Source organism: Stegodyphus dumicola, chromosome X1 (genome assembly GCF_044657685.1).
Source record: "Stegodyphus dumicola isolate Sdum_Otavi_A_Nest chromosome X1, ASM4465768v1".
In the NCBI taxonomy this organism is placed as follows: domain Eukaryota; kingdom Metazoa; phylum Arthropoda; class Arachnida; order Araneae; family Eresidae; genus Stegodyphus; species Stegodyphus dumicola.
The window spans coordinates 109,090,097-109,118,053 of record NC_140780.1 but is presented as its reverse complement, the minus strand read 5'-3'; the positions used below and the strand labels follow the sequence as shown (position 1 = coordinate 109,118,053).

The following is a 27,957-nucleotide window of genomic DNA, read 5'->3' as shown; positions in this document are numbered from 1 at the left end:
CTTTCTCACTTTGTTGAAGCTGATAAAGTTGATTATTTTAGAAATAGTTTCTTTTGGACTTGTATATTTTCCTCTGCCATGTACTGGTGCCTTTTCCAGCAATGGCCAAAGTTTCTCTCATTTTTTAAACCCAGTTCTTTGTAATGCCATGGAATGATACAAACTTCCACATCATAACATTTTCCGTCTTGGAAATAACATACTCGGAAAGATGCATTATTGGACGAAGATTCTTCCAAAAAAACCATGGGTGCATCACAGACAAAGCATTATAAAATGGGTGAGGTAATGATTTGTGGGGTATGTTAGCTTTCCTGTTTACCGTTGCAGACATGAATACTCTTTCTTCTAAAGTCAATTCATAATATAGAAGCTATTCCTATTACCTGCAAGAGGGCCATTATTACTTCAATTTCCACAAAAATTGGTTTCCTCCCCCTTCCAGATCTTAATTGCTTATACTGTGCAGAATGCAAATTATAATATTATATATAGAACTTTGTTGTAGGCATACAAACTCATCATGCATTTGTCATATGTGATATTCTTATGTTCAGAATTTTTTATATTCATGTACATACTTTTATATCTGAAGTGTTGCAAATAATGCATATATAAGTTGCAGAGTTTATTGCTTTCGTTCAGTGTAATTTAATTTGTTTTTTGAGAATACATATTAAAAAGATTAAATTATTTTAATTTTCATAGTTACATCCAATTGTTGGTGGAGAACATCTGAATATCAAGAAGTGATTGATACTGTTGCTATCCAAATGTGCCTTTTAAATTCTACTGTTGGAAATATATCTGAGAAAGCAGCTACATTTTTGTATCCATTTACATCTCAGTATTGTTTTGTAGTAGTATGTGTCTTATATTTAATATGGGAAGAGTCTAGGCCTGATACAAAGAAATGCAGTTTTACATCATATGTTCCATATGATAGGGACAACAATGGAATCTGCAATCGATCAACTAAAGGTCTCTTTTGTGGATTCCTCATTCTTGTATCAAGCATAATAATTACAATTATGTTTTTAACATCCAGAAATATGAACTATATTGTTCTTAGAAGTATATATTGTATAATATTTATATTATCATTTTGTGCTTCAATTTTGGGTCTTACTCAGGTTAAAAGGATGTCTGTAAGTAAGTGTAATTGTAGAACTCGGTTTATAAAACTCTTCCAAACTTCTGGAATAATTTCAGTTTATATATATGGCTCTTGCAATATAATTGTTGGGGCATTATCTGATGACACTATAAGCATTCTTATTTCATGTGAAGCTATACTTATGATGCTACATGCTAGTACACAGTATGTGTTTATTTTTGAAGTATCGAGAAAAAGAATAGATAATTCAAATATGTATGTAAAGCCAGGCAGGCAAGTAGTTTTCTTTCTTGCATTTTGTAATATTTCTTTGTGGTTGCTGGACTGCTTTATTTTGTGGAATCATGCAAAAAGTGACTTGCAAGTGAAATTTTATGGAAACATTGCATGGCCTATAATGATGCGATTGGTTATCCCTTTCTTGGTATATTTTAGATTTTATTCTGCCTCTGTTCTTCTGCAGGCATGGATCGTATCTTACTGATAACCTTAAATGGAATGAAACATTTATAAGACAGGACGGAGTTTTCTTCAAGATAATAATTAAAGGCTACTTAATGCTTCTGCCTGTGAGATAGTTAATCATTAACGTTACTAAGCCTCATCTTAAAGTATATGCTGAAAATCTGAATAACCACTTATGAATAAACTTCTAAAGCTCTCGTGTTCTGTATAATGAGAAGGCGAGTAACCAATGTGAGCGATGTGAAGAAAGACAACAGACAGACTGTTTCATGTACCATTATGCATAATTGTATAATAGCTCATTCTGTTAAAAAACCATCAATTCTGTCAAATAACCATTAATTATAAATGTTATTAAATGCCATTTAAGGTCATCTAAAAACAGTGGTTCGTTCTTTTCTGACAGGCATTATGATACAAATCAGTAACAGCACATAATCCAAGGTTTTTAATTTTAATCCAGTTACTAAATTTTGTAATATACAGATGATGTTTACATAAAGTAACTTTTTCTGAAACTTATGAAGGTATTAGTTTTTGTTTGAAGAATCTTTGAAATTATTGTATTTGCCAGTGACTCTTAAGTATTATTATTTATCATAGCTATACCTAATTCCGTGTTAAAAGCCGTCATAAATTTTAAAGTAGCTAAGAAAGAAGAGGGCAAGTATAAATTGAACAGATCAAAATGCAAATTTGTAAAAGAATTTAATCCTTGCAAATTAACCCTCTGAGCGGCACAGGATTTTAGATCCATGATGAAGACCGGTATTTAAACAGCATGTATTAATTGAGTTTGTATAATTACTTATTTTAGTCTATAGTTTCATAAACTTACATTCATTAAGATGATATTTATGTTATTAAAGAAAGTAAAATATCTTGAATTATAAGCTAATATATGCCAAGTTGCAAAACTTCTGATGACCATATAAAGCCGGTCATAACGCTCAGAGGGTTAAGCATTATACCGATTATCTGTTATTAAAGGTTATAGGTAGTTAATTTACTCCAACATGAAGTTGCTCTTAATCTTTTTCAAAATAATGTGTGCAACTAAGTAATGATGTAGCTCTGATGAATCTCTTAGAGAATGTGTATATATTTTTTTGTGTGAGAATGTGGTTTGTTACCTTCATCTGGGATAAAGATCCTAGGATCCAAGCAACAGGCTTTATCCACTGCCCTGCATATCTGGAAAGTATGATGTTTTACTCAGTACATTAATTTAAAAATGCATATAAAGAGAAATTTGCAGGAATGTAATTTTAGTTAGATGTCTGTAGGACTTGACTATATCAGTTATACACAAAGTTTCAATTGTATCACTTAAACTCCATTGCATTTGCAGTAAAAGCACCCAAAATTTTCATTAATTCAGATGTCAGGTCAGTATTATTAGATCATAAAATTTTTCACAAATTTGTATTTTTGACACGAATAAAGTTTATGTGAATTTGGAATGTCTTGTTTGCAAGGTAAATTGGCTTGCGTTAAAGAATGTCAATGGTACATTTTGCATGTGCACTATTTTCCTCCTCTTAATTTGTTACACAGCATGTAAATTTCTTATATGGAGATCCTTGCCTACTTTGATTAGCCCCAAAATTTTTATTTAAATCCAACCGTTAATCATTGGCACAGTTTGCATGACTTAATCTGCTTTCACTTGTTTTTGATTCTTCTAAATGTTGGTAATTTTACCTCTGATCACAAAATAAACACTTACTGCATGGTAGCATAAACTATTCACTTGTGTTTTGAAGTTTGATTATAGATTATAATTTAATTATAGAGTGTCTTTAATAAGCTCGGGTTTTAAAATGGAAATGTGAATAAGTGCATTGTTTTTCTAAATATGCATATTCTTGATTTGTTTAATATAGGTTTCTGGTTGTTTAGTGTAACTTTTTTGCTGTGATTCCTTTATCCAATTATATCAGTATTTAAGCAGATATAATGATAAAAATAAATAATTATATGTATGTATAAAATTTTATTTCCAAAATTTTGGTTGACAATGTGAATAATTTTTTTTTTCTGTTGATAAAACAGATTTACTATTATGTTTTTCACATTTTTTAGGAGCTTCTGGCAGTTAATCGTAAGTCAGTAATTTTCAGTGCTCTCCACATTGTTATTATTGGTTTTTATATCTGTTTTGTAATAATGTTAGATAATCTCATTTATTTTTATGTTCTTATAAATTATCAGTTTATCAAACAGAAGCATTTGCTTCATTGTGTGCATCTGTTTCTAGTGTTTTTTGTTAATTTTTCTGATTTGCTTTTGTTTAAGAGACTTTATTGCTATGTTTAAAAAAGTAACATTATATTTGCAACTGGGCATTATTGTAACTGTATTAGTTGTTGTGTGAATTTTATTGTATAATTTAATCTTGATATAATCTCAGTTTGGGATTTTTTTTTTTTTTTTTTTTTTTTTTTTTTTATTTCTGTTTGATCTGTACTGTATTACTATTGTAAATGTGTTCTGTCTACACGTTGAAATGTACTTTATCTAGTCCTTTGTTACTGAATAACGAACCTTCATTTTTTTTTCTTTCGTAGCTCTCTACTGTAACTTGTTTATTATCTGATGCATAAAATTGTTTTGGGCTGTTAAATGAGGATTTAATTTTCCCATTAATGAAGCACTAGAATACATTCTAAAGGAACAGAATTTTTAAGTTGCCTGAATGATGGAGGGAGGTTATAGAACATATAATTTAATAAATGTGTACTAAAATTAAATTATCTTCGTTTCAATTTTCCTTCAAAATTGGCACTACTTTTAGGACACCCAGTAATTATCTTTTTAGTTGCATGTACATAACAGTAATTATTACGTTAATTTCTTCTAAGATGCTTGTTTTTCTCTTGTTAATCAGAACACATATATGTTTGTAGGTCTCAAAAAATTGCAGCTACAGGCTGTTTCGTATTGAACGGAATAAAAAGAAAACATACCTGCTTTAATTGCTTTATTTTGCCAAATCATATTCAAAGAGGAACTATATTTATCAAAGTTTCTATGAGTGTTCTATGTGTGCCTTTCCAGTGACATAGCAAATGTCTATGTGGTATTGTAGTTCTTGCCACATTCGTGATAGATTATCCTTTGTTAATGATTCGAGCACTTCGGGTCAGGCAAACTCGACGAGTTTATCGCTATACGGGTTCCCGCGTTATGACGCTATCCCGGCATAGTTGTTTTACGATTTTCGAATCTATGTGTTTACAAATAGTTGGAGGAAAAAAATTCAAAGAATCAAATTTGAGTTCATAACACAAAAAATCTGGGGAGAAACGATGAGAGAGTCCGAAAAAAACATACTCCAGTAAGGCCTTGGCGGAGATAAGCACTCATGGCAATGGCATAAGTGGATAAAAGAAATTGCCTATTTCTTGCTGAGAATCAGAGTCCAAGTGGTGACCACATGTTTACATAATTAAATATCAACATATGCAGTAATAAGAAATAATAAAATATACAAAAACCACTATATACAATATATACAACAGACGGTAATCCAAATCAAGGCACAGAATAGCGGGGAGAGTGTATATAGTAGATAATTTATATATTAAATTACAATAAGTATCTTAAGACCGGAATTGGCCGTTTACTGTTTGCTTCATTTGTAAAATCATATTGCATGACAGGTATAGTACTATTGTTTATACTGGGGATGTTATTAAAGAATTTCTCAGCCAGTAGGGCAAAGTGAGTATAAATAGTAGGAATTTCAAATTCCTCATGCATTGCCGTGTTCCGAATGAACCATCGGCTATTAGTTGCTTGCCTAAGTATTACATTCTGTAACACTTAGATTTTCTTAATATTTGTATAGCTGGTATATCCCCAAACAGGGCAGGCGTAAGAAAGTATGGGACGCAAAAGGGTTTTGTAAATTAGCAATTAGTTATCTATAGAGAGAACGGAGTTCCAGCTAATTAAGGGGGTAAGTGTTTGTTTACGAGCACGGAACTTGGCAATAAGCTGTGTAATGTGTGGGATCCATGTGAGTCGCCTATCTAAAGTAATGCCTAGGTATCGTGCTTGCCTAGTCTACTGGACAGGTGTATCATACATGGTGATACAGTCTTCAGAGTCAATGTTAACTCTTTTCGTGAACCAGATAGCCTCAGACTTGTCCACGTTGATCTTGAACTTCCAGGCAGTGAGCCAGGACTCGAGTGTGTGGATGTGTGATTGGAGTGCTTGTATAACTGGACCAGGAGATGCATTTTTTGAGAGAATTGCCATGTCGTCGGCGTACATTGCCAGGGTGGTGTGTGGTGATTGTGGGATATCGTTTGTGTAGATATTATAGTACATGGGCCCAAGGAGGCTCCCTTGCGGGACACCGGCCCTGATAGCCCGTGGGGTTGAGTATCTGCTGTTTACACGAATGATAAAGTGTCTATTCTTAAGATAGGAGTAGGTGATGGCTGTGATGTATTCTGGGAAACCCAGAGAGATAATTTTGTACATGAGGCCCTCCAGCCAAACACGATCAAAGGCTTTAGCTACATCGAGGAAGGTGGCACCTGTAGTCTGGCGTTCCTGTAGTCCTTGGGAGATGTATTCTGTCACTCGGTACAGCTGGTGGACCGGTGAGTGTTTTTTTCTAAACCTGTGCTGTTGAGGGATGATGATATTATACAGGTCCGTGTAGCCAAGGATTCTTTGCATGATGATGTGCTCAGCTCTACCTTGCTGAGCGAGGACAGGAGCCTAATAGGCCGGTAGGAGGCTGGCTCTGCTGGTGTCTTGCCAGGCTTGTGTACAGGAATGATGATGGCCATTTTCCAGGGCGTTGGATAGTGTCCCAGTCGTAGCATATCATTTATGATGGATACCAGTTTCAGCAACATGAGGACTCCCATGCACTTGATCATTTTATTTGAGATCTTATCTATTCCTGGGCTTTTTTTGATGAGAAGTTTTTCGATGTAGCCGTAGACCTCTGAAGGTTTGACAGGAGTAATGTTGTTCGTGTGTTGTTTTGAGAGGAATTCTGTTAGTGTAGTGTTAACCAGGTGTTCTGTTTGAGGGTGAGAAATGTGCAGAATCGAGAAGCATAGTGATCAGCTAGTGACTCAGCTTTCTCAATTTCAGTGAGGGCAATATTCTGTTGGCCGTTTAAGGGCGGAATATTGGTGTGGCATCTCTTAAGCTTAGCAGTTGCCTTCCAGACAGAGCTTTTATCTGCTGAAAGGGAAGTGAGGTAGTTGGTCTAGTCGCGTTGTGTGTGTTGGTGAGTACGAGTCCTGACCTGGTTGAGTCTGTTGAGGGTGGTCTTGTCAGCAGGGAAGCGGTATCTTTGCCACACCTTTCAGGCAGCATTTCTTTCCTGGATGAGTTTCCTTAGTTCCGGGTCAGTAGCCTTTTGCCTATGAGAGACTGGAGTGCTGTTGGCATCCAGGGCAGTTGTTAGGTCAGAGGTGAAATTGTTGACCACTGCGTCTAACTCATCACCCATGAGGGCTGTTGGAATGTGTAGTGTGGTGTTGTTTAAGGCTTTGGCATATCCTGCCCAGTTAGTGATGAAGGCCTTTTTGTGTGGTGTGCTACAGACAGAGGTCCCTACCTGTATCATGACCGTGGGGTTGAGTATCTGCCGGTTATGGCACTCTGACCGGGTTATGGTCAGAGGATAACTCGGTGAGGGTTTGGATGGATCTGAAGTGGCAGCCTTTAAGGAGAAAAAAGTCCAGAACATTGGCTGATCTGCCATTGTAGCATGTTAGGGTGTCTGGAGCTGCAATGGTAATACCTGCCTCGGTGGCAAAATGGTGAATTACAGTGCCTAGGTAGTTTGAGCGATTGCAGTTCCATGCGCGGTGGTGTGCATTGAAGTCTCCGCCTGTTATTGTTTTTCTGTTGAGTTGGAATAGTGCTTCAAAATCCTGCGCAATATTCGCTTGGGATCTTTTGTTGCTTGCTACATAGGCGGAGATAACAGTGAGTGTGGTGACTGTGATAGCTATGGCTTCTAGGCCTAAAAGCTGTGGCAGTGTTGTGTGGTGATGGAGCGCTTGACGAGGATAATAAGTCCTCCTCCTGGATGTCTGCTTGTCCTCTCTCGGTCAAGTCTGTATAAACAATCGTTGGCAATCTGGAAAGTAGTATGTGGACTAAGCTTGTGTTCCTGTAGGACTAAAATGTCAGAACAATGTTCATTTACAAAAAATACGTAATTCATCAAGTTTGTGGAGTAATCCATTTGCGTTCCATGTGACAATTACAAGTCCATTAACCATAATTACACATTATTTGCTAACCCGTGGATTTCTTCCAGAATTAAATGTAAAACTTTAATTTTATCTAAAATGTTGTCACATTTTCTGAGCTCAGGCATTTTGCTTTTGTAGATATTGATAATTTTACTGATATTGCAGCCAAAAATAGTTTCGATTTCCTTCATAACATTCATAAGTTCAAAGATATTCATTAGTACAATTTTTTTTAACAGGATTTACATTTTCAGAGTTAAATTTTTGAGTTTCGGTATTTTCAGGAGTGCTACTATCCTTATTAGTATGCACAGACATAAAAGTTTTCTGTGAGCTTTGCACTTTTACATGACCTGCATCCGCAGAGACACTTGTAGCAGAGTCATTGCTGGTAGTTACATTTTTGATTGTCTGGGCGTAACTGACTCCTGGCTTGATGTTGTCAGGTTTATTTACTTTCTTGTAGGTGGGGAACCTAGGGCACCCCCCATATGAAGCGACATGTAGCCCGAGGCAGTTAACACATACAGGATTTTCAATTTTTCCAGGTTTGTCACAATTGCCAGTTTTATGGAAGACGGCACATTTAACGCACCTAGGTACGACATGACAATTTTCAGAAGAATGGTGCCATTTCTGGCTATTGTGACATTGTGGAACCTGGTTCTTTGAGATATATTTCTCCACAGTAACGTTAAAATACATGAGGTGTTTGATTTTATATATTTCCTCTATATTTTTGTCAGGAAATATTTGAACTTGAAAAAGGGGCATTAATGCCTTAGTTCGAAATCTAGTAAGCTGTACTACTTTGTTGATATTAAAATTTAACTCCCGCAAGGCCTCTGTGATAGTGCTTATTTCAGCGTCAATGGGAAGGCCTCGAATGAGGACTTTTACTGTTTTTTTGTTTTTTGGATTTATGACAGAGTGCTCAACCTTGTTCTTTAAGAAGAATTCGTTAAGCGTTCTATGGTCATTTGGAGTGGATGGTTCCACATTCAAAAATTCACCAGTAATGCGGCCAAAAAGCTTGCATTCTGGTAGTTCGCTCAATACTTCCTTGAGAAAGTCATAGTATTTTGTGCCCACTTTGGGCCTGACCATAATAGGGGGATTTTTGCATGTCTATCTGCAGATGTGAGTTTCCTGATTGAGGATTTACAACACCAGCATTAATATCTGTTACGTGTATCCGTCGAATTAGTAGACTGTTAGTTTTACAACACAAACTTTAATGAACAGAACTATTTACAATTACAGAAATTACAGTTACATGTTTCGTACCGAGAACAGAAGCATCGTTGCTTAATGGCTGCGTAGGTCGAGAGTGAAACTCTCTTCCTCGTTGCCTAGACGATCTCCACTCGCGCTTGCACAGCGTTGCCAGAAAAGTTCAAAGAAAGAAATATTTCAAACTCATAAAACTCCCCGCCGATTGGATTCTTAATCCAATATTTCTATCATTTATAAAACAATACAATATAAAATTAAATGAAAGTTATACAGCAATTACACTCAAAGTACAATAGTAATATTAAATATAGAAATGAAACTTAAATACAATAATTAATACACTGGTAACACACAAATATATCGTACACATCTTTTAAGTATCTTGCCTTGTGGCAAGCGTATGTTCACAACTCTTACTTTCCCATCACTTCCAGTGAATATTTCTTCTACTCTTCCTGTTAACCACTTGGTGCATGGTAGGTTTTCTTCCTTTACCAGCACCAAGGTTCCAACCTTTATGTTATTCTTACTGAACTGCCACTTATGGCATTGTTGCAAATTATTTAAGTAATCTCTTTTCCAAAGCTTCCAGATTCTTTAAGAGCATCTGGAAACCTTTTCCCACTTGCTAAGCCTATTTTCATTGATATCTGTAAGTGGGAGTTCTGCGATGGAAGTGATGGGTCTCCCAATAAGGAAATGCCCTGGGGTTAGGATTTCAAAGTCATCAAAATCAGCCGACAATGGAGTCAATGATCTGGAGTTTAGAACTCCTTCAATTTCCGCTAATACTGTAATGAATTCTTCCAGAGTAAAATGAGAATTTCCGGCTATGCGTTTTAAATGATACTTAAAAGATTTTACGCCGGCTTCGTACCATTCTCCAAAATTAGGAGATCCTGGAGGGTTAAAATGCCAATCGTTTCCTCCATGAAATATTGAACCAATTGTTCATCTGGAGAATTTACGATTTTCAGAAGTCTTTTTAGTTCGGCATCTGCGCCAACTAAATTTTGTCCATTGCCAGTGAAAATCTTAGAAGCCTTGTCTCGCCTAGAGAAAAATCTTTTCAAACTAGCAATGAAACCTGTTGATGTTAAATCACTCACAAAGTCTAGATGTATTGCTTTAGTACAAAAACATACATAAATTGCTACATATAATCTTATTCAATACCCCTTTCCTCTGTCCTTTGAATTTCACATAAAAAGGTCCGCAAAAATCTATGCCAGTAATCGTAAATGCAGGAGAAGGTTCTATGCGTTCTTTAGGCACTGTTGCTCTACAACTGGTTTGTTCTTTGTGCACGTGACACAATTATGTATCACCAATTTGCACAATTTCCTACCGTTTAACAGCCAATACCTTCACCGTATTAGGTACAGCAAAGTCTGGGATCCTGCATGCAAATATTTCAAATGAAAATACTCTACAATCATATAAGTTAAGGTATGTTTAGATGAGAGGACAATAGGATGTTTAATGTTATCGTTAACAGTAGAATTGATTATTCGTCCTCCAACGCAAATAAGACCATTTTTATGAAGAAAACAATTAAGAGAAGCTAATTTACTTTTACCTTTTAAATTCTCACCTTTCATTAAGGCAGAAATTTCTTCCGAATACTCACTTTGGGCAAATTTTAAGAGAACAAATTCTGAATTGTTCAACTCTTGACACTTCAGATACCCACCTTTTTTGTCTTTAGGATTTTTACAGTTATAAATAAATTTAAAAACATAAGAAACTATACAAATAAGTTTAGAAAAATTATTAGTAATTTTAAGCAGATCATTATAAAACAAAACATTCTGGTTAGTTATAGCTCTTAAGTACACTATAGTTCCATACGCCCTTTGGCTGGCATCGGAAAAGACGTGGATTTGAAGTTCGTTGGCTCACCTAGGCTACCGTCGAGGATCATCCTAGGGACTTGTAAATTCGTAATATCAGATAACTCAAGCTTCCATTGAGTATACGTTTGAAGGTCTGCTGGAAGTTCTGCATCTCATGAACACTTTCTAAGCCACAGTTCTTGGAGTAGACATTTGAGTCTGATTGTAAACGGCGTTAGAAGACCAAGCACATCGTACAATTTTCCCGTTTTTTTTAACACAGTTCTTTTTGTAACTCTTTCTTCTTTATTATACTCAAGTAAATCTTTCACATCAATAGTGATGTAATCTTGATGCACGTGCCACGGAAGACCGAGAACCTTTTGTAGTTTTTCAGTAGGACTGGCCTCTGAATGAATGGGATGGATTTTGAACCCTTTGCCTTCCCATATTTGTAACAGTTCCTTGCTGTTGGAACTCCATTTACATAAATTCATTCCTGCATCAGCCATAATCCTTTTGGCTTCACATGACATTTGAAAGGCAGATGAGACGTCGAGAGCTCCAACAAAATCGTCGACATATAGACATTTATCGAGCATTTCCACCATCGCGGAATGCAACTCTCAAAACTTTTCGATGTGTTCTTTAATGGTGGCAGACAGCAAGTAAGGACTGGCGTTGACACCAAACAGAACACGGCAAAATCTGAAAATCTGGATATCATAATGCTCATTTGTAGCTGGGTTTTTACTTGGAAACAGAAATCGTACTGCATTTCGATCCTTTTCGTGCAAAGATATCTGCAGAAATGCTTTCTCGATATCTGCTAAGATGACCACCGCATTCAAACAGAAGAAGACAAGCATGTTGAATATCAGAGGGTTAAGGCTAAGTCCAGCATATAAGCAGTCATTCAGAGAAAGTTCACCCTGTTCATGTGCACTGGCATCAAAACGATTCGTTTCTTGGAACTGACGGAGTCTCTGTAAACCATTGAAAATGGTAGATAAAACAAGGGCTTATCACTTTCTACCTTGTCATTTGGAACCTTTTCGATGATACCCCAAGTTTCATAATCATTCAGTATCTCTCTGTAGTCGTTATAAAGTTCTGAGCATCTCTCAAATTCTCTATTCAAATGTACTAGTCGTCTCCTGGCAACTGCTAAGTTATCACTCAATTCCTTAAAGTCGCGCTTCCATGGTAACCCAACTCCGTACCTCCCCTCCTTATAACACACAGAATTCTTAAAGAGTGTTATGGCCCTAGCTTCCTCATCTGAGTGTACACTTTGGAGGACACCAATTGATTCTAATTCCCAAAATTGTCTTAAACCCTCATCAACACCATCTTGTATAAAATAACGTTGAGAATTACTTGGAGACACGACGGGAATAGAACCTGCTACCATCCATCCGAAAACTGTTTCAATTAAAGTGACAGAATTACCCCTTAACTGGATTTGGTTTCCCCTTAATAATTCGTAAAACACGTCACCTCCCAAAAGAAGCAATATTTTTTTAGGTAAATAAAATTTAGGATTAGCATACTTTATATTTTCTGGCAATTTTAAATTTTTGACATCTATTTTTTCAGCTGGAACATTTCCAGCAAAATTAAAAATTCGAGTTCCTTACTGAAAGATTGTTCGTTGTTAGCTATGCACGGACAAATTTTTTCCGTAATCAAAACTACAGTATTTTTCAATCCAATTAAATCTGCTCTACATCTCGATCTTTGAAAGCCTAATAAATCAGCTGCTTCCTCAGTTATTAAATTTCGCATCGAGGCTGAATCACATAACACATTTAACTTTAACCATTTCCCATTGGATAGCCTTAAATTAACTCTGACCGTGGAGAGTAGAACATTTTTGTTTGTATTAAGTGAATAAAAACAAGAAGCGTGTTGCATTTCGCTAACTGAGCCATCTGGCACCGGTGATTGCACAACACTTGGTTTCAAAATTCCTGTCCTTTCCCCCTTCATCGGCTCCACTGTCAATAATAAATCATCCTCATTTTTGTTTTGTTTTCGCCTTTCGAACGGGAAATTTGCTCCGTGTAACATTGTACTATGATTTTTGTTACATATTTTACACTTTAAATGAATTTTCTTGCATTTAGACATTGCATGAAATCCAAGACAGTTATAACACAGATTAAACTTTCTATTTTCTTTATTTTTTCTCTCGTCTGCGTTTGATTCAATAAACCTTTTACATCTGAAAATGGGGTGTGATTTGGTGCATCCTAACATACAATTATTTTTGTCATTTTTTACTATTAGCGTTTTGAACTTTGGAGTTAATTCCCGTTTAAATTCATTTCCTCCCATACCTTTGTTTACGTTTTCCAAAGCTTGGCATCTTTTGTTTATAAATTCTGTAAACTTTGCCCAGCTCTGTAATTCAGAACCTAATTCCATTTCGTATAACTTACGAGTATCAATATCTATTCGTTGAAGAATTACATATATTAAAATTGCTTCACAAAGAGGGTTTGCGTGTAATTCCAACTGTTTTAAGGATCGCAAATTACTGTTTCGAATGTTTCGAATAAACTATTATATGTATCATTTACCGTTATTAGTTGTTTGGCATTACCCTTGAGTGCTGATTGAAGATAATATAATTTTTGTTGTTCTGACAACTGACCATTATTATCAATTAATGCCATAAACTGTGATTTGAATGATAGCCATTCGGCATATAAACCTGAGAACTCGGGAAGATTAATTGACGGCAATTTTACTTTACAGTTGCCAGAGGACGGACTATTTGTAACATTTGCAATAGAATTTTGATTGAGAATTTTTTTAAAGCTTACCTCGCATGTTTCGAGGTCAATTTGCAGATCATCGAGGCTTGCTTCAAAGGCTGGCAAATCAACATCCAAAAGCATGCTGTAGCATTCGTTGTGTAAATCTTCTAATTTAGAACTTAGTTTATCCACTGCTTGAAGCTTTTGAATAATATCCGTATTATCCACTGGCACTTCATCTTGTAAGAATGACTTTATTCTCGTTATTTGCGATTTTATATATCCTCATTTTCGATTAAAGACTGTTAATTGCGAAAGTTCCACAGGAGCCATTTTCTCGTTAATCGTTTCGTCTTTCAGATTTTCGTTTTAAAACAGTTCGAATTTCATCGGGTTGATGTTGACCATGTTACGTGTATCCGTCGAATTAGTAGACTGTAAGTTAGTTTTACAACACAAACTTTAATGAACAAAACTATTTATAATTACAGAAATTACAGTTACATGTTTCGTACCGAGAACAGAAGCATCGTTGCTTAATGGCTGTGTAGGTCAAGAGTGAAACTCTCTCTTCCTCGTTGCCTAGACGATCTCCACTCACGCTTTCGCAGCGTTGCCACAAAAGTTCAAAGAAAGAAATATTTCAAACTCGTAACCATATCCATATTATCAGTATTACATAATACATTTACATTTTCAACATTAGGATTAATAACAGTAACATTATTCACTACATTTTCAATACAGGTATTAATATGCTCATCTTGCACGTCGTTACAAATTTCACTGTTATCATCAACATTAGGATTTTCTACAGACAAGTTTGCAAATTTATTTTGCAGAGGTAATATGGCCTGGGGCTGAGTCGGCCTAACACCTTTGGCCGTTTTGGAGGGTTTTTGAAAACCATTGTTATTTTTTTCAGCATATTTGGCGGAGTTTATCCGCTTATTCTTGACAATTTTGCTAGCATTAGAATTTCAATTTTCATCTAGAACAAATTTAGCTGAATCATACAAATTATAACAAAGCCATGTGCACTTACCTTGTAGGTCGACAGAGTATTCTTGGTACATTTTCACATTTTTTCAAATTTCCTGAATAATTTTTTCTGACAGAAACACAGGTGTATCCAATAATGCACAATCACGTTGTATATCTGATTGAAGTTTCTCCAGACACACACCGTAGAATTTAATAACGGTATCCGCATGAGCCAGATCTAATTTTTTCGCAAGTTGCACATTGATCAAAACACACTTTTTCACAACATTTATATCCGTGGGATTGAGTCGATCCTCATTCCGAAGAAATTCAATTGATTCAGTATCATTTTCCCCAAACACATTTTCCGTAGGATTTGCAGGAGTATTGGTATCCATTTTACCCACACTTTCCATAATATCACACCACTTAGTGCCCTCGCCATTTTCATCCGAGGTAGCACATAATGGTGGAAAATTTTCTTCCGTAGGAGAAATATTCACCGTACTAACCGATGATGATTCCATTTCAGTCGCACCGAACACAGCGCTCTGTGCTTTTAAGTACACAGAGTGTACTTAAAAGCAGCAAAAAGAACGCTCCTCAGAAAAGCAAGAAGTAATCCGGGAAAAATGAAGAGAAACGCATAGCAGTTTCTTCGGACATCTTACTCAACGTTATGCATAGAAATAGTTATCTGTGGCTTCAGTTGCCGTAAGTCCTGGAAATGGAGCACAAACACATTTGTGTGTAACAAAATCCCATTAGAAAAATCACAAGGAGTTAAATCTGGGGATCTCGGTGGCCAACAAAACAATGGCATATTGTTTGACCCAAGCACGACCAATCCAAGGATGTGGTAGACTATTGGTCAGGTATTGGCATACGTTTTTATGCTAATATGGTGGAGCCCCATCTTGCTGCAAAATGAAGCCAGGAACTACTTCCTCCAACTAAGGGAAGAGCCATTCTGATAACATATCTTGGTAGATGCAGCCGTTAATTGATTTTTCACCGGAGCGAAAAGGCTCAGACACAACTGTTGGAAATTTCCCAGAAAACATTCTCCCTTGGAGAATCATGCTCACGTTCCATTACACCATGTGGGTTTTCATGTCCTAAAATCATAAATTATGGCGATTAATTTTGCCAGAAGTTGGTGGTGCTTGGTTTGTTCATGGGGAGATGCAGATGTGTTAGCTTGAATATTTTCTTTGTTGCGATCTTGTTGAGTTGACCGTAAGGGTTTTTATTGTTGCCATGATTTGAGTTTCACTTTCAGGATTTGTTTTTTGTAATGTGCCTTTGGAAGTTTGGGGTAGTTTTATCTTTAACCCTCTGAGCGTTACGGGTTTAGCCCTGAAATTTCAAAGTTCCTCAAAATGTCACGACTAAGTGATATTTTCTTGATTTTAATTAAAAAATGACTCTTTCATTTTGTACCTTGATTCCTTTTCTTGCAATATACATCCAAACTGAAATCCGATACATTAAAAGCTAGCAGAAATTTTCATGTATAATGAATGTGGAAGGTAACCTTCTGTATGGAATTTTCCGGTCGTAATGCTGAGAGGGTTAAAAGACTGCTCATATTGTTTGTGTAAATATGAATCAAGTAAGTCATATTTGGAGATGCTGCTTTCGAAAGACTGTAGTATTGCTTTTTCCTCCTGCGCTATACTGTCTTGAAATTTGTTTGTCCTAGTTTTGTTGATTTTGTAGCAAGGTAGGCTGTATAGTTGGTATTGTCATGTCTTCCGCCGCAGAAAGAACAGCGGCTGTTGTATTCACAGTCCATGGCTCTTATGTGTTAAATCTTGGCAATGGAAGCATCTTCTCACTCCGGTGAATTCTGTTATTTTATTTGATGTCCAACCAGTGTGGATCTGCCATTGTACCATGCAATTTTTGAAGCCTTTGGGAGAGAATTCTATAACCCATTTTGATGGTACTATTCAGTCCATTAAGTTTAAATCGAGTTCTGATGTCTTTGGCGTTGTTGTCTGTCTGCTGGGCTAGAACGGTGCACAGTTGGTCTTCTATGTGTTGTGAGACCTGATGTATTATGAGTTTTGGTGTTGGAATTTTTCTTGTTGATGACACTTTTTACAGGCATGTTTTACATAATTGCATTGTTAATCAGCTGTATGTCTTCCTTTGCTTTGCAGTGGTAGCTCTATTTCATGTACCATATTTATTTTTTGGATCTTTGCACATATTTTTTGTAGTAGTATTATTTCCTGTAATTTGTCTTGGAATGTATTAACCTGTCTTGCATCTTTGGGGTAGATAAGGATCACTTTATCTTTGTTGATCGAAGGGGCTGTTCAGCTTACGTCTGTGTACGATTTGGTGGTGGATATGGTATTTCTAGGGAAAGATGGGTTTTACATCAACTGAGGGTTGTCATCTTGTTCTTTTTTGGATATGGGAATTGTCCCTGAATTCTAGCTGGTTTTTTCTGGAGTGCAGCAATAGGCTGATGAACTCGTGTTGGGTTCTTGGTGAATTTCTGAGGGAGTGCCTGGTGTAATTGTCTTCGTTCGTCATCAGAGCTTGCCTCCGTGTTCTGTAGCATGGTGTATCTGGTTGTTATGACTGGATTTTTTGGAGTGAAGATGGAATATTTTTGCTGTGAGGCTGATCCTGAGTATTTGGCATTAAGTCATCATTAAATGATCTGATGACATACTGAGCATGGATTAAGAGTTTTTTCATCTCATCTAGAGCTGAAATAAGTGATTCCATTTCAACTTGATGTATTATGAATCTAATGCTCTTTTTAGATCTGATAATATTCATGCGTTTTTTGTAGCTCTTATTTGCCTTCTGTTTATATTCGTTCAGATTGAGATGCAGGTTGTTTGCATTGATTCCTGAAGTTCTGATGGCAGCAATGTTTGCTGATACAATTCTTTCACTCAGTTCATCTATTTCGGCAAGGTTGGGATTTGAGCTGTATGTAGGTTTTTCAATGACATAGTCTTGTAATGGTGTGCTATGATACTAGTTGTTAATGTTTGGGGGTATCGCTGAGAAGCTTACTGAGATTTTTGGAGTAGAGCAGCGAGACTGTGTGTAAACCTAGTAGGTTTACTGGGAAAACACTGTACTTAAACTAAGATTTGTGATTGATACCAGTGTGTGGCATTACAGTGGTAATGTACATTACAGTGCCAGTAGAGTTAATCAAATATGTCAAGGCACTAAGAATATGCTAAAGGAAAATTATTACAATAACACGAGACTAATACTATTGTATAACAGTGTCCGAAGTAACGGTTATTTAACTAATGCAATAAATCAAAAACTAAAAATAAATCAAGTCTAAAGGACACTAAAAAGTAATGAGTAGTAACTTGCCCAAAATACTTGTAAATAAGTGCAATAAACCTTTGTGACATATTTACTCATTGAGGAAATTAGACTATAAACATCATGTGGTGATTAGAGGGTGATGGTTTAATTACATGGAAATTAATAATGGGCTGATATAGTAAGGCAACTAGTTAACAATTTACAAACAAATGCATTCAATAATATGGTGACGCTAAGCAGAGTGCCAGATGATCTTTGTGAGTCACTAAGTTGCTGGATCTGTTATACTTAAAATTACCAAAAAGCTAATTAGTTGTATAATTAGAATAACTGATATTTTAAAATATGCAATATCAAACACTGAAATACAAGATAAATACAATACTACTGGGTTATAAAAACTGATATATTTATAGTTCAAAAGACTTAAGTAATACATTAAACAAGATGCATTTGTGATTTAAGAGGAAATTAGCTAAATAATGAATTGATTTCATTTAAATACTGGGGCACAATAATCGTAATAATTAATGCACAGAGGCTAAGTGGTTGTCTAAATTGTGTTCAGTTAATTTAGTAAGTGCAATGGAGTATATTAAACAAATTCTAGTGATTGTCAAGAAATTAGCTGAATTATTACTGGAATACAATCAGATACTGGATTACAAAACAGTTATATTTAAAGTTCAAATGACCAATTGGTTATCTAATTAGAGTTTGGATAATTCAGTAAATGCACGAAGTTAGGAATATGTTAAAGAAGATACTTTAGTCCAGCTTATCTTGCATATTCTCACAGGAAACTTTGCACAATGGTTTGTTGGAAGATTTTAACATCTGCACCATCTTAAAGGTGTATGGCCATAGACGTTTCTGTAACACATGCCACACTTACATTAGGTGCTTTGAGTTTAGAACTTGCACAACATGCCAGTTTTGCTTAATTTCATAAAAACATTTCACTACTTTTTTCAGCTACTTGGGGTTTTGGATGCTCGTTGTCCTGGCTGGTTTTCTTACCTGTCCTGAAACTGCTTCACCCACCATTCCATGTTGTGACAATGTGGTGATTCTTTATCAAATTTCATGGCAGATGTCTTTAAACAATGCTAAAAGGGCAATGTTTTGGCATATTCCAAAACACAGTGCACATCCTACATCGATGGCACTGTTTTGATTAACAATGCCTGTTGTGGCGATTTCATAACCGGAAGTTTTTTTTTTTTTTTTTTTTTTTTTTTTTTGCTGCTGCCAGATAGAACTTGTACGATTGTAGTTTCAGAGTTAATTTGTTTTGGTGTAATAAATCAGTTACAGAATTTGTACTATGTTATTATTTTTGTCCCTTTTAATATGAAACAGCCTGTAAATTAAAGTCTGTAGTGATAAGTAAAAAAGTTTGGAAACACTGATACGTAATATAAAAACAAATATTATAAGAGAATGAAAAGTGTCATAATTCAAAGGATTAAAGTTAATTTTTAACCCTGAATTACTCATTATGAAATAAACAGTATTGCTGTAACAAACATTTTGTCTGAAAGTTGTAGTTAGCAAACTTTTTTGTTTGAAATAGATGTGTGCAAAAATAAAGGAGGAAATTGAACAATTAGCTTATCAGTGGAACAAAGAGGCAGAGCGCATTGAAAGACTATTCAGGAGATCGACTGAAGTCAGGTACATTAGCACATGTGCATATATGCAGCTAGACATATTAAAGGAGTGTCGGAGGGGTATAAAGATCGCTGGAGGTGTGAGCTTAGCATTATGGGGGAGCTATTGCATGGCATATATCAGTTTAAATGACGTTGAGTTGCTGCATCCATGTGAAATGCCGAACAATAAATCTGTTGGACAACATCTGGATGCTTTTACCCAAGGTTTGAATCATTGGAAAGACTGAGGGAGGTCGAAGTATGGCTGTAGATTTCGGGTTGCTCACAGCACGACTTTGGAGAGCATTTCAAACTACACGAATAGCTGTCTGGTGGTTCAGTAGTGGTCACCCACGAGCAACCATAGCAGCAGACGACTGGTATGGTACCTTAAAGGCAAGAAGGAACTGTCGCCAAACAGCGCAATAAATCTAAAGATGCATAAAACAGGTGGTTGAATGACCGATATTACGATTTACATGGCTAGGAGGTTTTCGTGACGAACTGTACGGTATATGCTATTAATGCCTCCTCATCAGAGAAGGTGTGGATGTAGTGTTTATGTCTTGAACATAAGAAATGTTAAACATTGCTCTTACTCCATTACATTAATATTTATTTACATTTTTTAGATATAGAATCACACAGACAAAAAATCAGTCATCGTTCTTTTTCTTCTCTGTTGCTTCATGTTGCCATTCTGGCGAAAAGAAAATTGCATGCGAGAAGTTTCACAGATGGCACTTCATTAACACGAATGATGTCACCACACACCCTCTTCCCAGTGATAGCGTTATACCTCGTAATCTTTCAGGTATGCAGGAAATCTCACCCTTTGTCCAGCTTTTGTGTTTCTAGGATGAATATCTTGGGAAGAATCATTGTCTCCAGGAACTGGAGGTGTGAGATTTTGATGTTATCTGCTTCATGTGTCGGGAGATTTGTTATTGTTTCATTCTTGAGGCTGAAACATAGTTTCAGTCTATCTATCGATATCCTTTTAATTTTACCTGAAACTTCCACATTGAAAAATTTCTCAAAACGTTTTTTTAACTAAATATGGTCCGAGATAGGGTGGTTGAAGAGAAGATGAAATTATGTTATTATAGATGAATACGTGTGAATAATTTGCTAAGTCCTTGTGCATGAAAATTGTTTTTTTTTCATGGCTGGTTGTTGATGTTAGGTTTTGGATGTGACTTTGCAATTTTTGTATAAAATCTGAATGCATAACAGTGGGGACATAACTGAAAAATTCTTCAGGCAAACAGATTGGTGAACCGTACACAAGTTCAGCAGAACAACAATGCAAATCCTCCTTAATGGCGGATTGAATGCCAAGAAGAATCAAAGATAGCACGTCAGTCCAAGAATTTGTCTTTTGCAGGTGGGATTTTAGGCTGTTTTTCAAGGTTCGATGTTGCCATTCTATTAAACCATTAGATTGTGGATGGTAAGCCGTTGTGCTGTTAGCCTTGAAGCCTAGGTATTTGCTCAAGGATCTGAAGAGTTGGCTGTCAAATTGTCGACTTTGGTCAGATGTTATCTTCTCTGGAATTCCAAATCTCGAAATCCAAGTCGCAAGGAGCGCATTTGCGACGGACTCTGCAGTTTGGTCTTCCAAAGGTACAGCTTTGATCCACCGAGTGAATCTATCGATGATGGTAAGCAGGTACCTAAAACCTTTGCAAGATGGTAAAGGACCAACGGTATCGATATTAAGGTGCTTGATACGTTGATTGGGAACTTTAAATTCAGCAGCTGGAGCATGGGTATGTTTGTGAATTTTGGCTCGTTGGCATTGCAAACATGCTCTAGACCACTGCTGACAGTCTTTGTTTATGCCAGGTGAAATGAATCTTTTTGTCACCAGCTTCGTTATTGCACGAATCCCAGGATGGGATAAGTTATGTATAGAAAGAAGTACTTGTTCGCGAAATTCTTTAGGAATGTATGGCCTGTTAAAATTAGTGGAGGTATCACAGTAAATTTTCTTATTGCTATCCGGAATAGGAATTAGTACTATTTTGAAATTGGAATTTGATTTGAGAATCCTGAGGTCTTCATCCTCCTGCCAATCTCCTGTAACTGTATAATGAATTGGAGCTGGGATAGCGATGGTGTCGATTCTCGATAGCGTGTCAGCTACAATGCTTCTTCAGAAATGTAGCGTATGAGTGAATTCAGGCAATGTAGTTCAACTGTCGTACTTGTCTTGGAGAGGCTTTATCTAAATTCTGATGGAAGGCGTAAGTGATAGGTTTATGATCAGTGAAGATAGTAAATGATCGTCCTTCCAGAATATGTTTAAAATGCTTCACCGCTAGGTAGATTGCAAGTAGTTCTCGATTGTATGCGCTGTAATTTCTCTGTGTTGGTGATAGGGATCGGGAGAAAAAACTTAGCAGTTGTTTTTCATTATTAGATAGTTGATGAATCGCAGCACCCACGGCAGAATCGGATGCATCTGTAGGTAGGGTGAACTAACATTACAGAGTTGCACAGTGTGTTTTTGATATCAGCGAAAGCGTTCTGCGCATCTTCGGTCCAAATTAGAATTTGTTTGCTGTTTTTCTTTACTCCTTTAAGCAAGATTGTCAGAGGTTGTTGTAGTTTGGCACAGTTTGGAATGAAACAATGGTAAAAGTTCACCATGCCCAAAAATCTGCACAAGCTTGTGAAGGATTCTGGTTTAGGATATTCTTTAATTGTATCAACTTTGGATGGAAGTGGCTTGATTCGTTCCGTTGATATTTCATATCCTAAAAATTCAACTTTACTCAAGCCAGGTTTGCATTTTACAATGTTTATGCACAATCCATAGTTATTGAGGCTTTGGAAGATTAATTCAAGATGTTTTTTGTGTGTTTCAGCATCTGGAGAGGTGATGAGAATGTCGTCGAGATAGCAAAATACAAAGTCTAGGCCGCTAAGCACTGTGTTCATAAACCTTTGGACGGTTTGTGCAGCATTGCCTAAGCCAAATGTCATGTAAGGAAATTCAAAAAGTCCAAAAGGTGTTATGATTGCTGTCTTCGGAATATCAGCTTCATGAACACGAATCTGTTGGTATGCTCTTATTAAATCTATGGTTGAAAAAATCGTTTTTCCGTGCAGAATGTAAGTACAGTCAGTTAGAAATGGTAGTGGGTAATGGTCTGGTACAGTATTTGCATCAAGGCCATGGTAATCGCCACATGGTCTCCAGTCACCGGATTTTTTTAAAGTGAGCTTTAATGGACATAACCAGCTGCTTTTTGATGGTCTGCAGAGACCTTCTTGCAACATATAATCAAATTCCTTTTTCGTGGTAGTAACTTTTCTTGTGAAAGTCTTCTGACTTTAAAGGGTACAGGGTTATCTTTAGTTTCGATGTAATGTTGCACATCATGTTCTTTAATTTTACTGTTTTTTATGTTGGGTTTAAGTAAGTCAGGAAATTTGTTTAGGATGGCTCTATATGGGTTTTGAAAAGTATTAGCAATGAATTTAGGAGTGACGCTATTGTTACACAAAGTACCTTTAGCCGTTAATGAGGTGGTGCCATCGATTAATTTCCTGTTTTTACTATCGACTAACAAATTAAAATGTGAAAGAAAGTCTGTTCCCACGATAGGTTTATTAACGTCTGCAATGATAAAAGGCCATTTGAAAGATCTGTGTAGCCCTAAATCGAGCTCCAATAATTTTTGACCATATGTTTTGATTGTTGTACCGTTAGCTGCGAATAACTCAAGCTTAGGCACAGTTCTTTTTTCCAATGGTGATGGTGGGATAACCGACATTTCTGCTCCAGTGTCAATTAAAAAATGGGTTGCTGATGTGTTGTCACGAATACATAGACAACTCAGCTGTACCCCTTGACTTTCTATCGTCATCGAAGGCCGGGGAATCAGTTTTCCTGTTTCGAGACCTGGTATTTACATGGTGGGGTGCACTTGTACGCTCTCTCACCAAAGCATTGATGAAAATAACAATTATTTGGGTCATTGTTATTTTTGAAACGATTTCTAGAATTCGACCTGTATCGTTGTCATTGTGGACTGGAATTTCTACGCGTATTCATTTCTGCTATCTGCAGTGTCAAGTTTGATATCTGCTTCTGTAAATCTTCGGGGTAATGTTATCAGATGGGGGAAAAAACAATGCAATGCTACCTGGGATGGATTGGGATTTAATTCCCATATTTTGTCAGCCATTGTGGACAATTTGGACAAATCATCACTGCTTACAGATAAAATGCTTCCCATATCAAGTGGTAGTCGTTGCATCCATAAAGTTTTTAAAAATTCATCTGGCACTTTCTCAGCCGAGTTACGCATTTCGCAGAGAAGTTGGGATCGTTTCTTATCACCCAGTTAATCCGGTCAGAAATTTTTGGGTTTTCTGTGTTTCAGAGTCGGCAAAAACTTCAATCAGTCTTTTTTTAATGGCTGGATATTTGCCGTTGTCTGGTGGTTTGGTGAGAATATCAGAGATTTGTGACAATGTCCTTGTTTCAATAGAACTGACTACATAATCGTATTTTGTTTGATCAGCTGTAATTCCAGCATTTTGGAATTGGGCTTCAATCTGAAGAAACCATATTTTGGGGTCAGGTTTCCAAAGAGGAGGAATTTTGATGCTAACCTTGGCGACAGTCTCAGATGTTGCATTAGTTTCGGCTTGTTTACTTTCATCTCCTTCAGCCATAGCAGAATTAGGCTTAACGGAAGTACAGCTACCTTTATTTAATTTTATATTTTTATAGCTTTTCCGGCTAAAGTTTGCTTAGTAAAAACTAGTTCATTTATTCTTAACACATTTGATGCATTCTGAAAATTCTAACTGCATTCATTACCGCTGAAGTTATATTGCAATATAGAACAAAATTTAAATTTTTAAAGTTGACTTTAAATTTTAGAAGTATTTCATTTTTAGAAGTATTTCAGTCCCACGTACGCTCGGAATTTACATTTCACAGACACACTAAAACAATCGATTCATCAATTCTTGATGTAATCCATGCGCACTAGAAGCACTTGGAAATCAAAACTATCACTCAATCCACTGTCAAACTCAGGAAAAAAATTGTGGAACTTTAAAAATGGGTAAGTAGCTTCTTACGAAGTTGTCCGTAACATTTATTCGGTAACAGGTGGCTATCTATAAAGTGCTTATAATGTCCGTGACATCTCGTAAAATTACAGAAACATCGTACGTTCTTTTTTCATCAGACACTTTATAAGTTGAATTCAATCGCATCCGGGTAAACCAGTGTGGATGTCTTGAACATAGGAAATGTTAAACATTGTTCTTACTCCAATAAGATTAATATTTATTTACATTTTTTAGATATAGAAGCACACAGACAAAAAAATCAGTCATTGTTCTTTTTCTTCTCTGTTGCTTCATGTTGCCATTCTGGCGAAAAGAAAATTGCATGCGAGAAGTTTCACAGATGCCGCTTCATTAACGCGAATGATGTCGCCACAAAAGCATTTTCTGCGGTGTAGGGAACGCCACAATTTGACAAATAATTAACGGGCAAGCACTCTTTATGGATGAGAGCAGATTTAGTCTGAGTTGTGAATTTAGACACGTAGACATCTGGAGAGAGCATGGACATGCATAATCCCTTCAACATGATCAAAAGGGACTGGTTTGGGGGAGACATTATGCTTGGTAGCCGTACTGACCAGGTCCACTGACTCGGGACTGCTATTGTAAGGAAGTTCTCCTTCCTTACATGCATCTTTTCAGGTGTTGTGGGTCCTCAATTCCTCTTCCTGGACGACAACGCACCACCTCATCGCATATTTACCATCAAAGAGCTGTTGGAGAGCGAGTATATTGAACACATGGATTGGCCAGCGAGGCCTCTGGATCTAAATCCCATCGAGCATGTAGGGAACTTTCTAGGGATACTCGTGGCAGCACGTAACTTATTGCCAGTAACAATTCTGGAACTGTGTTTGGTGCTGCAAGAGGAATGGGCAGCGATGTCTCAACAACTCATTGATAGCCTCATATTTAGCATGGACAAATGATGTGAAACCTGCACAGCAGTCGGAAAATCATTTATACTAAAGACTGGACGTAGTCGCATGGATGTTTCGACCTTCTGTTGCAATGTGCTCTATGCTGCTTTTTCAATAAAATTCTTTTCTATCATTTTAATTGCTTTTTTAGGAAGTTTTGCTTACATTACCCATGTCCTTACATCTTGGGGATCTTATGGTATTATTTCTGTTGATTTGGAAAGCTTTTACCCAACTTATATTGAGAAAATCATCTCATACTTAATTTTTGCACACCAGTGTAGTTCTGTGTACTCTGTAGAGACATTAGGTATTAAGGAAGAAGGAGAGGTGAAAAATGAGCAACGCCTTCACCAGGAATCGAACCACAGACCTCTGGAATACGCGCCCAGTGTGCAGACCACCACGCCAAGAAAGCAGGAGAAATATCATAAAACTTCATAATTTGTATGAGTCACAAGAAATGATGCCTTATGGCATCAGTATTATTTTTAGGATTTTGGTGCCATTTATCCTTTTGTTCCTTATTCATTGTTTTTTATATATTTTTATGTGAATAAAAGCTGATATTTTTTGTAAGTTATGTATCTGTTTAATTTTCCTTATTCTTTACTTGACTTCAGTCGTGAATATATGGTACATATTTGCATAACTTTGACTTTTTTAGTTTTGAAACATAACTTAAAAATCTTGAAACATAATCATGAAGCATTTACACATATGAAACAAACAAAGTTTTACTGAAGGGAGAAATACTTTAGGCTCTATAATAGATCTTTTATCTGTTTTACTTTGATATTTGTCCATTGCATTTTATCACATACTAAGCATTATTCTGCAGGACTAAGATTACTTATTGTAAATTTTTAATGTGATTGAACTGTGAATGTTAATTAAGGAAGAAAATTTACTTTCAAAATGTAATAAATCTTCATCTAAATGCAATAGATGCTTCAAGTGTAAAGGAAATAGCAACTGAACCTGAATTGGTTTACGTATGAGCTAACTGATGATAATTTCAAAAAATAATAGATGTTAAATTTTTTATTGGGCCTATTCTGTTTTTCCACTAATGGGCCTTACATTTATTTGCGATTATTAATGGACTGAAGCCATCTTGAATCGGAAGGTGCTATCATTATAATCATTGTGATTGATATTAAAAATATTGTAACAAAATTCTGGGTAAAAATCATGATTCATACGAAATATTAAATTATTAATCATTTTAAATAGAGTATTTGTTTGTTACACAGTCGTGAATTTTCAAAATAAATTTTCATTCAATCTCTCTCATAACTGCTTGAACTAATAGTTATAATAATGAAGCTTAGCCGGAGTAGAATTCACATTTACATTATTTGTCTGTAGCTTGAGGGAGATTTGATGGTGAGAAAGCAGTGGGTGAACACCGTTCATCATCAGAGAAATGAGGATATACCGTAATTCTTCCTACGGTGATAATTTAAATGACATGTATCTTTGAATGCATCTCTCAACACTTCAAATCAAAGTGTGAATTTCGAGTTTAAAGATATGTAAAAAATAATTATATAAAGGCTGAGTAATTTGTATAATAAAAATCTGAATTAATATTAAAAAATTAGAGTGAACTATTAGAATCAGTGTAAAGTTATTGCTGATGGGATGCAAAAATTGATTCTGCAGAATTTGTACAAATATTGCCTATATTTCGTAAGTCAGTGGAAGAACTCCACGTAGGTATTTCTTTCCTTAAGCAGATAGCCCTTGTGTATTTTGCCATAATAGAGAGATAACCACTGTGGTCATATGCGACCCTTAAGGTCATTTTCTTTGCACTCCAAAGCTGGGTTAACTGAATTTATTATTATTAACTAAGTTACGGAATTTATGAATATTTTTGCAGTTTAAATCACCTTGGTACAACTTTCAGATAAGGTTAATTGAAATTAATACCACTAGAAGCTTGAAAGAATTGTTGAGCCTTATACCAGGACATTATCCTAAATATGTGCTTTATATAGCAAGTTATGCTGATCGTGATCGAAGACACGACTTAAATTTGCCGTCGAGGATACAGAAGTCAGCAATAATGCCCATAATTCATTAAACAAATTCTCCAGGTTTGAAAGTGCTGACTGTATGTTTTGTAGTTTGTTCGTTGGTCGTTGGCTCCACATGTTAAGCAAACTTATGCCAATTTCTCTTAGAAAATTCTGCTCAAGGTCGCACATCCTGTTAGCTTTATTTGTTCCTTGAGTGCTTTTTTTAAGCTTGACAGAATAATCGAAAGACCTTATGGGCAGCATGTGGCATACTGGCAAAATAGTTATAAAGT

The 27,957-nt window shown here is 36.1% G+C and overlaps 1 protein-coding gene across 5 annotated transcripts in view; it reads left to right on the top strand.

Annotated features, from left to right (window-relative positions):
• The window catches only part of LOC118201172 (proton channel OtopLc-like), a 70,005-nt gene extending 43,783 nt beyond the window's left edge, over positions 1-26,222 (top strand). For all 5 annotated transcript variants that reach the window (XM_085807668.1, XM_035373218.2, XM_035373219.2 and 2 more), the window contains exon 7: positions 709-26,222. In XM_085807668.1, coding sequence (XP_085663794.1) covers positions 709-1,601 — 893 coding nt within the window. In that variant the 3' untranslated portion in view covers positions 1,602-26,222. The remainder of the gene's footprint in view (positions 1-708) is intronic.
• The last annotated feature ends 1,735 nt before the right edge of the window (positions 26,223-27,957 follow it).